Raw genomic sequence first — 12,847 nt, forward strand, 5'->3', positions numbered from 1 at the left:
AGAGCCAGGAGCTTCTTCCGGGTCTCCCATGTGGATGCCGGGGCCCAAGGACTTGAGCCATCTTCTACTGCTTTCCCAGGCCACAGCAGAGAGCTGGATGGGAAGAGGAGCAGCCAGGTCTTGAACTGGCGCCCATATGGGATGCTGGCACTTCAGGCCAGGATATTAACCTGCTGTGCCACAGTGCCGACCCTTATTTATAAACTTTAGATTGCTCCCAAGTGCCCACAGAATCATTTCAGAATACTAAATCTGCATTTAAAGCCACTGTGGACTTAGACTGCCCACTTAATGCTCATAATACCTTTTTTTGCTTTCTTGCAAAATTCGGCTGAATGATGCTGTATTCTCTGAACATGACTCCTAATCATTGCATGTGGTGTTTCTTTTACTTAGAATACCCTTTTCTTTTGACAATATGGGTCCAAATTCTCTTACCCTTCAAAGCCTAGCTTAAACATCACCTTGCCCAGGAAATAATCTGATCCTTCCTCAGAGTTTGAGACTGTAGGCATCTTTCCAGTGATTAGTTGTCATTAGTAGTTACAGCTGCAATGGTTGGGTACGGAATCCATGCCCTATTCCCCTGTGTATTCCCCCTAACCATTTGCGAGAGGAAGATGATAAATGGAAAAATATAGGAAATATTTATGTTGAAAAATAGAAAATATATTAACATATAGCAGATGACAGTAAATTTTGAAAGCACAGAAGAAAAGCAGTGAAAAGTCTTGAGCCCGTTGATGCCTGTTGAATAAGTACAGCTTAGCCTGCAGGCCCTCAGACACTAATGCTAAGGATTTTGAGGAATTTTTGGGCACCTAACAATAATTATTATAGCTACTACTCATGTATTCCGCAGATACTTGCTGGGTACTATTGATGTGCCAAGCACCGCGCCAGACTCTGAACATGAGCTATTCCATTTAATCTTGTGATGCTGCCTCCGATCGTCTTACTTATTTCAATGTGCATTTGGTACTTTGTTCATTCACATGATGATACTTATAATTTATTATGCGCTGTCCCGGGGTTGGGGATTCTACAGTGAACAAAACACAGCCCCAGCCCTCCCAGCCCTTGTGGTTTTACAGTCTAAGTCAGAGATGTAAGGTCACGTTCCCACTGGCATGTAAGCTCCATGAGGGCCAGACTTTGGTTTACGACCTCCCAGGTGCGTGCCATCCAGGAGGTGCTCAGTGAATACCTGTTTCATGAGTAAATTACTGAACAATCCTGTGAGATACATGACATTGGTTTCCCCATTTTATAGATAGTAAGACTGAGGCTTGGGATGGACCCCTTGCCCAAGGTCACAGCTAGCAGGTGATAAAGCTGGAGCCAGAGGTTCAACTGTGGGTCCCATGCCCTGTGCCCCTTTCTAGTCTGCTTGCCTTCTTGCATCCCAACCTGCTTTGAGGCTAGGCTATCAGAGGATTTATCACAAGAGTAAGTCCACGCTTTTGTTGTCAGGGGCTGCTGGTGACTCTGATCACTCACATGCCTGTTATCTGATCTGCCCTGTAGAGTACAACAAAGCCATTCGGAACTACACCCGCTTCGACGACTGGTACCTGTGGGTGCAGATGTACAAGGGGACAGTCTCCATGCCGGTCTTCCAGTCCCTGGAGGCCTACTGGCCCGGTCTTCAGGTAGGAATGATCAAAACACATAGTCGTTTTTCTGTGGAACTGACTAAGAAGCTCATTCTGTCATACAAGTCAAATAAGATACTTGCGTTGCTTGCACTATTTTTTTTAAATGAGTTTTCCAAGGGGACCGTAAAGCATCAGGAAGTGAACTTCTGATTTTCTGTGGCTGTTATTTCACTTCTGGTAAACAGAGTCTTTCCAGGCTGGGCGTGAGAAGCCTCTGAGAAGAGCTGTTTCTTCGCTGGGCATTCCTGTCCAATCTGTCCATTGACAGTGGGCCTGGGGAGGGTGGGAAAGCAGCTGCAGCTGCTCTGGCCACTGTCATGGTTTTTGTTTCTTAATGGTCTGACAGACCTGTGGCTGGAAGTATGGATCTTAGCGCTCTAGGTATACCACACTACTTCGTGCACTAAAATGCGAAAAGTCTTAAGCCTATACTCTCTCTCTCTCTTTTTTTTTTTTTTTAATTCACAAGCTTTTATTGGGATTCTGCTCCTGGGCGAGGTTCCCTGGTCCCAACAGAGTGGGGAGCTGGGGAAGTCGCGTGTCAGAGATTGGGAGACTGGCTGGCGCCGCGGCTCAATAGGCTAATCTTCCGCCTTGCGGCGCCGGCACACCAGTTTCTAGTCCCGGTCGGGGCACTGGATTCTGTCCCGGTTACCCCTCTTCCAGTCCAGCTCCCTGCTGTGGCCCGGGAGTGCAGTGAAGGATAGCCCAAGTCCTTAGGTCCTGCACCCGCATGGGAGACCAGGATAAGCTCCTGGCTCCTGGCTTCGGATCAGCGTGGTGCGCTGGCCGCAGCGGCCATTGTAGGGTGAACCAACGGTAAAGGAAGACCTTTCTCTCTCACTGTCCACTCTGCCTGTCAAAAAAAAAAAAAAAAAAAAAAAAGATTGGGAGGGCTCCTTTTATAGATTCAGGGCATGGGGGTTAAAGGTTGAGTCGGGTCTGATCCTCATTGGTTGACCTTTAGGCACCCGTGGGGACCTTGACAAGGACTTTTCTTCCCCAGAAGTGTGGGTAGGGACTCTCCATTCCCGGAAGTATAGGCCTTCCCTCCTTGTGGATCCCAAAGCTATCATCCCAACCTTTTGATGATAGGAAAGGGGGTGACGATGAGTCCCTCTGGCTGCTTCCTGCTGACTGGGGACGTCATCTTCAGGGGCCCGCTGGAGGTATCTTGGGGCTCTGCAGGGACAGGCATGTATGGATGGAGAAGCATCTGGTTGACTGCCTGGTTGCTGAAGGCCTTGGTTCATTCCGTTATCACCTGCTGTAAACACTTACATGGACACTGTATTATACAAGTCAGGGTAAGAATAGCTGCCAGTGATCCTAAGAGTGGCATTAACCAGGTGGAGAGGATTTCATAGAGGAGAGGAAATGGGGGGGGCTGTCTCTGGACCCTTATAAGGACAGTTTTGATGGATACGGCTTAAAGCTGATCCCAGCCAAGACTGGGAGAAGGCCACTCAACTTTTGCAGTTAGAGGGGTTTGTCTGTAGAGAAATTCTGAATAATTATACAACATTAAGTGGAGGAGAGGACCATCAATATGCATAGGTTGGGAGCAGAGCCATTGATGTTAGAGTAGAGGTTATTATTACAAAGGAATGAGACCCAAGTGGGCTAGACAGGGTCTAGAACAAAGGACAGAGTCATTATTAGAGGACCCAAGAAAGGTGCTATCTAAGCCACAACTGTTTTCTGACTGAGAAAGCCTATACTCTCAGACTTCCTTCCCAGTCCAGCCCCTATTGTCGGTTTTCTAGGTATTTCAAGAAATGTACACATGCATATAATATAGACTTATATCCTTCTTTTTACTTTACATGGATAATCTTTGGCATTTTCCCCTTCACTGTATATGCATTTATCTTGGAGATCATTATTTATTGATATACACAGATCAGATTTACTTTTTTAAAAAATGTAATTTTTTTTTTTTTTTTTTTTTTTTTGGACAGGCAGAGTGGACAGTGAGAGAGAGAGATAGAGAGAAAGGTCTTCCTTTGCTGTTGGTTCACCTTCCAATGGCCGCCGCGGCTAGTGTGCTGCAGCTGGCGCAGCGCGCTGATCTGATGGCAGGAGCCAGGTACTTATCCTGGTCTCCCATGGGGTGCAGGGCCCAAGGACTTGGGCCATCCTCCACTGCACTCCCTGGCCACAGCAGAGAGCTGGCCTGGAAGAGGGGCAACCGGGACAGAATCCGGCGCCCCGACTGGGACTAGAACCCAGTGTGCCAGTGCCGCAAGGCAGAGGATTAGCCTAGTGAGCCGCGGCGCCGGCTAAAAAATGTAATTTTTAAAAATAAAAAAAATCGGCTGGCGCCACGGCTCACTAGGTTAATCCTCTGCCTTGCGGCGCTGGCATACCGGGTTCTAGTCCTGGTCGGGGCGCCGGATTCTGTCCCGGTTGCCCCTCTTCCAGGCCAGCTCTCTGCTGTGGCCCGGGAGTGCAATGGAGGATAGCCCAAGTGCATGGGCCCTGCACCCCATGGGAGACCAGGATAAGCTCCTGGCTCCTGGCTTTGGATTGGTGCAGCTCCGGCCATTGTGGCCAATTGGAGAGTGAACCAGCAGATGGAAGACCTCTCTCTCTGCCTCTCCTTCTTTCTCTGTGTAACTCTGATTTTCAAGTAAAATAAATAAATCTTTAAAAAAAATAAAAAGAAGTGGAGCAGCCGAGACTCGAACCAGCTCCCATGTGGGATGCGGGCACTGCAGGCGGGTGGTGGCTTTACCCACTATGCCACAGTGCCAGCCCCTATGATATGCTTTTGTGAACTCTGGTTGCCAAGGCCATAGCAGAGAGGTAGATTGGAAGTGGGTCTCAAACCAGTTCCATTATGGAATGCCAGCATTGGAGGTGGTGGCTTTACTCGCTATGCCACAGCGCCAGCCCCTGTTCATTCATTTTCTCAGCAAATATTTGAATCCCCACTGTGTTCCAGTCCTGCCCTCATGAAGTTTATATATGCAGAGACATAAAAAAACTTTACATAGAAAAACGCATAAAATAGTACATTGCAATAGGTATGTCCTTTAGACTTGGAATCCAGGGGAGGCCTCTGAGAAGTGGTGACACGTATGCTAGTCACCTAAAGGGTAAAGAATTAGGGGTGGAGTTTGATGTTCCAGACAGGAGCCAAGTCGTGTGTGAAGGCTCTGGGGGCAGGAAAGAGTGGAGTGGAGTGTTTATCAGAAACAAAAGCAGTGTGGTCACAGTCCAGGGGATGGAAAACTCAGTGAAAGGTCAGCAGTTACCAGACTCTGCAGGCCCTGAGGGCTGTAGGGAGCTGCCTTGACCACGCTGTCCCTGCAGCAAGCCCCAGAAGTCTGGTGGGGGTGTAGGATGGTCACAGTGCTGCTGTGGTGAGGGTGGAGTAGCGGGGGACAAGAGGGGACCATGGGACTATGGGACCAACAAGGAATCCTTTGAGGTCGTCCCGGATGCTGGTGGCCAGATGGTGGCTCTGGAGATAAAGAGAAGAAACTCTAATGTTTTGGAGATGGAATTGGCAGAAGTTGCTGGTGGAATTAATGTGGGTGTGAGGGAGAAGGGAGGAACCAAGGATGACTACCAGGTTTCCTGCCAGGCAACTGAGTGGACAGGGTGTCACTTCCTATGAAGGGATGGAGGCAAGAGTATGGAGGCAACTTTGTGGGAAAGTGAAGGGACCAAGAATTTTTTGGGGGGAATGTCAAGTTTGTTCTGTCCTTGAAATATTCAGTAGAGATGTCAAGGTAAGTTGTTTCCCTGTGAGCTTATATTAATAATAATTTATTACAGTAGCTAAAAAAGTTACAAATGTAAATATCCTCTGACCCAGAAGTCCCAATTCTGGAAATTTATCTTACAGATACAATTTGCATATGTTTAAAGTGACATATATACCAAAGGTATTTGTTGCAGCATTGGTTGGTACTGCAAATAGTAAAAGATTGGAGCCAAGCCAAACAGCTATTAATAGGGAACTGACTCATTTTTGGGCCAAGCAGTAGAATACTATGCAAGTATAAAAATAGGAGGAGGAAACGCTCTTACTACTTATATGGCAAAAAAATCAGAATATTTTGTTAAATGATTAAAGGAAAACACAGCAATTTATTTAATAGACTATTTATAGTATAGAGAATGTAATAAATGCTTATTTGCTATGTTTGCATAAAGAAACTCTGGAAGGTTATATGACAAACTAATAAAAATAGTTATTAGAGGTGTGAGACTTGGTGCCTTCAATTTTTTCCCTATTCTTAGAATTTTTTTAAAGATTTATTTATTTATTTGAAAGGCAGAGTTACAGAGAGGGAAAAGGCAGAGGCAGAGAGAAAGAAAGAAATATCTTTCATATAGTTCACTCCACAAATGGTCATAATGGCTGGAGCGGGGCCAGTCTGAAGCCAGGAGCCAGGAGCTTCATCTGGGTCTCCCACATGGGTGCAGGGACCCAATCACTTGGACCATCCTCCGCTGCTTTCCCAGGTGCATTATTAGGGAGCTGGATCAGAAGTATAGCAGCTGGGGCTCAAATTGGTGCCCATACAGGATGTCAGCACTGCAGGTGGCACTTTTACCCACAGTGCCACCGGCCCCTGTTCTTAGAATTTTGAACCAGCTGGCTGAATTCAAGAACTATTTTTTTTATTATTATTTGACAGGTAGAGTTATAGACAGAAAGAGGCAGAAAAAGGTCTTCCTCCTGTTGGTTCACCCTGCAAATGGCCGCTATGGCCGGAACTGCGCCGATCTGAAATCATGAGCCAGGTGCTTCTCCTGGTCTCCCATGCGGGTGCAGGGGCCCAAGCACCTGGGCCATCCTCCACTGCCTTCCTGGGCCACAGCAGAGAGCTGGACTGGAAGAGGAGCTGCTGGGACTAGAACCCGGCGCCCATATGGGATGCCGTCACCGCAGGCAGAGGATTAACCAAGTGAGCCATTGCACCAGCCGCTCAAGAACTAACATTGACTGAAAATCCAGGGACTTAGTGTACAATCTCTTCCTCCCATGCCTCCCAACTCTGTGTGAGGGAGGTGCTGTGTTTTACATCTTATGCATGAGGCTCGGGGAAGTGAGTGTCTAGCTCGAGGCCACACAGGGAGGGAACAGCAGACTTGGGTTTGATGAGTCCTTTTGGTTGCAGAAGCTTGGCTTTGTCTTCTCCCTGAGGTTGTGTGTGGGGTGTTATCTGTGGGTTTCTCTGTCTGACAGCCCCGTCTCTCCCACAGAGCCTCATCGGGGACATTGACAATGCCATGAGGACCTTCCTCAACTACTACACTGTATGGAAGCAGTTTGGGGGGCTCCCAGAGTTCTACAACATTCCTCAGGGGTACACTGTGGAGAAGCGAGAGGGCTATCCACTTCGGCCTGGTAAGCAGCACCTCCGACTCCTCCCAGCCTGCTCCCTCTGGTTCCTCAAACCCTAAACCCTCCCATGCCTGCGAGGAAGCGCCACACTTCAGAGTGCTCCAAGTCTATTTTTTTTCTGTCTGATCCTTTCAGTGGCTCTGGATGATTTTCCTACAGGGAATTATTTACCCATTTGTTTTCAGATGTGGAAACTGAGTCCTCGTGGGGAGACATGGCTTCCCCAGGGCTGTCAAGTGCAGGAGCTGGGACTGGCTCCCAGGCCTCCTGATGCAATCGTATGCTCTTTAAGCCTGGGAAGTGAGTGAGAAGGGATAACCCAGGTTGACTCCTTTTGAGCTTCTGCAGTCAGGATTTCCAGAACTGTGGGCAAATTTCCTAAGGCACTGGAGGCTCGGATTAAGTTACACTTGTACAGAATGGAGTCTTAGAGCATTGGGACGGACCTTAGAATCCTCTAGTCTTGTCCACTTCCACGTTTGCAGCTCACAATCAAGGAAGGGACCCATACACTAGACACTGTCTTAATTTCCTTTTCAGCTCTATGTCCTCTGATTCACTGCAGGGAAGTTAAGAGGAGGGGGAAAGGGAGGGGGAGGGGACAGAAGAAAGACGCATAATCAGCACAGCATCCACCCCGTACCCAAATAGGTGCACTGCCTGTGTCTTAGGGGCTTCCTGCCCTCCCACCTGAGTTGCCCTTCGGCTGTGGGATGGGCCTTGCTGGTAACTTCTGTCTCTTCTGCCTTCCGCTGCCCCATTTCCTTCCTCCTTTATCCCAGTGATTATTGTAGGAACTTGGGAGGGGAACAGAAGAAGGGGTAAAACAGCAGTTGCAAAGAGCAAGTTATTCCCTACGGATTCCTTTGAGACTGCTGTTCCTGGTGTTACTCACGCCTTTGTTCTCATGACATTTATTTTTATTTATTTATTTATTTATTTTTAAATTTTTTTTTAAAGAGAAACCTCCCAGAAGGTACCAGTTATATCGGTGCTACCAACAGATAAATGAAGATCAGAATTTGGGATTCAATGTAACATGATTGTGCAGTCTCAAGGTTGGAGGGAACCTAAGGGGTCTTCCCACAGAAATTCTCCAGGAGTAGGCCTGTCACATAGTTATCCAGCCTTGGCCCCATTACCATCAGCAACAGGGAGCTTGCTGCTTACAGAGGCAGCCTGTTCACCTGCAGGCCAGACTGGCAGGAAGGCGTTAGTGGAGGTGTGCTTAGTCCAGTCACCTTTCCTGCCCCCAAACAACAGCAAGTGGGAGATAAGTCACTACTGTATAACTAGATTAGCTCAATAGAGAAGTCTCCTGAGCTATAGCTTTCACCTACATGGCTCTCTGGGGGGGTCAAATCTTTCTTTTCCATAGCAATTCTCTTCTGGACCCACTCCTGTTTGCTAACACTCATCTCAAGTTAGGGCCCAGGTCTCAACATGAAATTCAGTTTTGTGGTGTAGAATAGGGCAAGACTATCATCTGCTGGGCGAGTGAACTGATGACTGCACCTTTGTTAAATTCAAGATTGATTCTTGAATATCTTAACCTTTATCTTTGTCCATCCCATCTCAGAAAAAAACAGAGTAGTGTAATTAAGACAGAAATGGAGTTCTGCATCCTGGTCTGAGTATATAGGCTCTTCTTGGTGTCCTTAATTGCACCTAGCTTCTAGGAGTAGCTGTTAGTCCAGGAAACTATGAGCTTGGCCAACGTTTGGGATTCTGTTACCGAGAAGGACGGAAGGGATATATACTGGGAAACAGGTAACGGCCTCTGCTACCTTCTCTATCCTAGGGCCTGCTGCCTTTGTCTCCCTTGGGTTGGGAGTCCATGGTCTGCCTTCAGGCTGGTCTCTGCTGCGCTTCCGGCTTTGGGCATGTCGGTTCTGGAAGCTTGGTGTTGAGTGCGATAACCCATATTCTCCTAATTGGGGCCCAGTCGACAAGTTATAGAGGAGAGAAGTCTCTTGCTCTCCCAAGTGGATCCCCAGCCAGCTGCTGAGCTGTGGATGACGAAGGTCTCCTTCTGCCTTTGCAGAACTCATTGAGAGCGCCATGTACCTCTACCGTGCCACAGGGGATCCCATCCTATTAGAACTTGGAAGAGATGCTGTGGAATCCATTGAAAAAATCAGCAAGGTGGAGTGTGGATTTGCCACAGTAAGTGTTTCCAGGGGCACCAAAATTGGGAAGTGTCTCCCTTGGAAGCCTGAGCCTCTGTAAGGGTGGAGCTCTGGGAGTTCTGGAATTGTAGCAGTAGAGGAGATATCAGTTAGATGTGGTGCCCTTATTTTACAGGTGGGGAAACTAAAGAACAAAGAAGCTAAGAGTCTTGATAAAGGTCGCATAGCTAGTTGGGGTGGAGCTAGGATTAGTTCCCTGGGTGTTGAATGCCTTTGGCTTTCTCCCTGCATCCGAGGTCCTCTATCTGTCTGAATAGGCTACTTTGCAAGGGTGAGTTTTGGAGAAAGTTTTATGAGAAGTCTTATAAATCTGTTTTTTTAAGCCTGGCTCCTTAACAAAATAATCCTACTACTCTCATATATATTTATTGAATGTCTTTCATGTGCCAGGCACTGCTATGGGTCCAAGGGTTCTAGCAATGAAGAAAGACCAAGCCCCTGTTCCTCTAGGGCCTACATTTTGGTAGGAAAAACCGTGTGTACAGGAGACAGAAGGAAGGGCCAACATGGCTGGAGCAGAGTAAGATCACTCTGGCTGCTCTGTGGAAAGTGGATTGAAAGGGTCAAGGGTGACAGTCACCTTCCATCCTATAGGATTCAAGCAGGCCAGATATAAATAGTCAGGGGGCAGGTGCATTGCATAGCTGGAGCACATTGTGTATCAGGTCCCAGCTCTACTCTGATTCCAGCCTCCTGCTAATGAGCTCCTCGGGAGACAGCAGCTAATGGAAACTCAGACTGAGTTTTCCGGGTCTTGGTTTTGACACCATCTGAGGCTGGTGCAGGCATTTGGGGAATGAGGCAGCAAATGGGATCTCTGTGTGTTTCTCTGTTTCTGTTGCTGTGCTTCTCAAATACATTAAATGAATGAATAAGCAGTCATTGCAGACAAATAAAAAACAGATATATAAGAAAATAGCCTGGAAGAAAATCCTCCAAAAAGCCTAGTGTTTGTGTTAAGGTACAGGATGTAAAAAAACAAATCTTCTTTTATAAAATTTTGTAATGTGCTTATATCCTATAAGTAAATATAGATCCATAAATATATATATATAGATAGATATAGATATAGATAGATAGATTTATTTTATTTATTTGAAAGGCAGAGTTACAGAGAGAGAGGGAGAGACAGAAAGAGATTGTCCATTTGCCAATTCACTCCTCACATGGCTGCGATGACCAGGCCTGGGCCAGGCTGAAGCCAGGAGTCAGGAGAGCTTCTTCCAGGTTGTTGTAGGGGCCCAAGCCCTTGGGCCATCTTCTGCTGCTTTCCCAGGTGCATTAGCAGTGAGCTGGGTCAGAAATGGTACAGCCTGGACTTGAACCAAACTGGCACTCATATGGGATGCTGGCGCTGCAGGCGGTGGCTTCACTCACTATGCCATAATACCAGCCCTATCCATATATTTTTTTAATTGTATTTTTTTTTTATTTGAAAGACATATAGAGCAAGAGAGTCAGAGAGACAGATCTCCCATCCACTGATTCACTCTCCAGGTATGCACAGTAGTCAGGGTTGGGCCAGGCCAATGCTGGGAGCCAAGAACTCAGTACAGGTCTCCATGTGGCTGTGGCCTCCCAGGGTGTACATTAGCAAGAAGCTGGGATTGGGAAAGGAGTTAGGACTTAATCCCAGGTATTCCAGATAGGGGATGCACGTGTCCTAAAAGCATCTTAACCAGTATGCCAAAAGCCCTCCCTGGATCCGTATTTTTAAAGAGAAGACCTATATGCATGGGGAAGAAATAAAGCAGTGATACACTTTGCTTTCTTTCTTTCTTTTTTTTAAAGATTTATTTATTTATTTGGAAGGCAGAGTTATAGAGAGGCAGAGACACAGAGAGAGAGAGTGAGAGATCTTCCATCTGCTGGTTTATTCCTCAAATGGCTGCAACGGCAGGAGCTGGGCTGATCAGAAGTTAGGAGCCTGGAGCTTCTACGTCTCCCATACTGGTGCCAGGGCCCAAGGACTTGGGCCATCTTCTATTGCTTTCCCAGGCCATGGATGCTTTGCTTTCCAACATGTGGTATTCTGCGACATGCCAAAGTGATAAACCCCCTGAGGCCTTCTTAGGAATGCTGGACTTATTTCCATGAAAATGAAGCCCTTTGGAGGTCCTCCAAGGTGAATGGTGGGAACATGTGACCTTTGTCAAACAGACCAAGAGAATAACAAATCTTGGCACATCAAGTCCATATTTGAGTCACATTTTTTTGTGTCAGATAAATGTCCACTGAGAATTAGTTTTCTTTAAATGTATTGCTTATTCTGAGAAGCTAAAATAAATGTTTGCAGCAAGTAATTTTTCACATCTGTACCTATAAACCAGTTGAATTTTCTGAATAAGACCCCGTTTGAGTCATTTACAATAGCAAAAACCCTGCAACTTGTTGATACCTGTCAAGGGAGGATTGTCTCAGTAAATAATTCATTTATTTTCATTTGTTTGAAAGGCAGAGAGAGCACGCGCTTCCATCTGCTGGTTCATTCCCCAAATGCCCACAACAGCCAGGGCTGGGCCAGGCCGAAGCCAGGAACTCAGTCCAGGTCTCCCATGTGGGTGGCAGGGACCCAGGCCTCCAAGAGTACACATTAACAGGAAGCTGGAGTCAGAGACTTGAACTCTGACATGGGATGCAGGCGTCACGAGTGACATCTTAATTGCAATGCCATCCTTGAAAGAGGTGATTAGGTCTGTGTTTATATTCACAGAAGGGCGGGATGATTGCTGTGTCACGTAAGATCAGGGGAAACCTTTACTGATGAAGTGAATGAAGCAGAGGAGTGGACTCCAGGGCTGTCTGGAAGAGGAATGCTCAGGCTCAGAGGACAAATCAAAGCAGCCGAGCCAGGAGTGTGTTTGCTTACTCCCAGATTGGAAAGGCCACACAGCTAGAGCTGCAAGAGCAGGATTAGAGTGGTGAGGTCAGGAGGGAGCAGGAGTCAGATCATGAAATAGCGGGAAGCCCACAGGAAGGACTTGGGTATTTAGCCTTTGTGAAGTGGGCCATCAACAGAGGGGTTTGAGTTGAAGAGTGATGAGTAAGACTTAGTTTGTTTTTTTTTTTTTTTAAAGATTTTATTTATTTATTTGAAAGAGCTATAGAGGGAGAGGGAGAGACAGAGTGGGGGGGGGGAGAGAGAGAGAGAGAGAGATCTTCCATCTTCTGGTTCACTCCCCAGATGACTGCAGTGGCCAGGGCTGAGCCAGGCTGAAGCCAGGCGCCAGAAGCTTCATCTAGGTGTCCACGTGGTGGCAGGGGCCCAAACACTTGTGCCATCTTGTGCTGCTTTTCCCATGCCATTAGCAGGGAGCTGGATCAGAAATGGAGTAGCCGAGATTTGAACCAGCACCTCTATGGGATATTGGTGTTGCAAGCAGTGGCTTTACCCACTACGCCACAACACCAGCTGCAGACTTAATTTTTAAAATATTTATTTATTGGGACTGGCATTGTGGTGCAGCAGTTGAGCCACTGCCTGCAACACCAGCATCCCACAGTGCGCTGGCTTGGGTCCGGGCTCCTTCCACTTCTGATCCAGCTCCTTGCTAATGTCCTGGGAAAGCAGCAGAAGATGGCACAAGTGTTTGGGCCCCTGCTACCCATATGGACACTCCAATGAAACTTCTGGC

At 47.1% G+C, this 12,847-nt stretch overlaps 1 protein-coding gene across 7 annotated transcripts in view; it reads left to right on the forward strand.

Annotated features, from left to right (window-relative positions):
- EDEM2 (ER degradation enhancing alpha-mannosidase like protein 2) overlaps positions 1-12,847 on the forward strand; it is a 47,708-nt gene that overhangs the window by 17,410 nt on the left and 17,451 nt on the right. For all 7 annotated transcript variants that reach the window (XM_089308070.1, XM_089308071.1, XM_002710786.6 and 4 more), the window contains 3 exons: positions 1,528-1,652; positions 6,882-7,026; positions 9,068-9,189. In XM_089308070.1, the coding sequence (XP_089164196.1) occupies positions 1,528-1,652; positions 6,882-7,026; positions 9,068-9,189 (392 nt within the window). The remainder of the gene's footprint in view (positions 1-1,527; positions 1,653-6,881; positions 7,027-9,067; positions 9,190-12,847) is intronic.

Source organism: Oryctolagus cuniculus, chromosome 11 (assembly GCF_051225735.1).
Source record: "Oryctolagus cuniculus isolate XC-2025 breed Fujian yellow rabbit chromosome 11, ASM5122573v1, whole genome shotgun sequence".
Lineage (NCBI taxonomy): Eukaryota > Metazoa > Chordata > Mammalia > Lagomorpha > Leporidae > Oryctolagus > Oryctolagus cuniculus.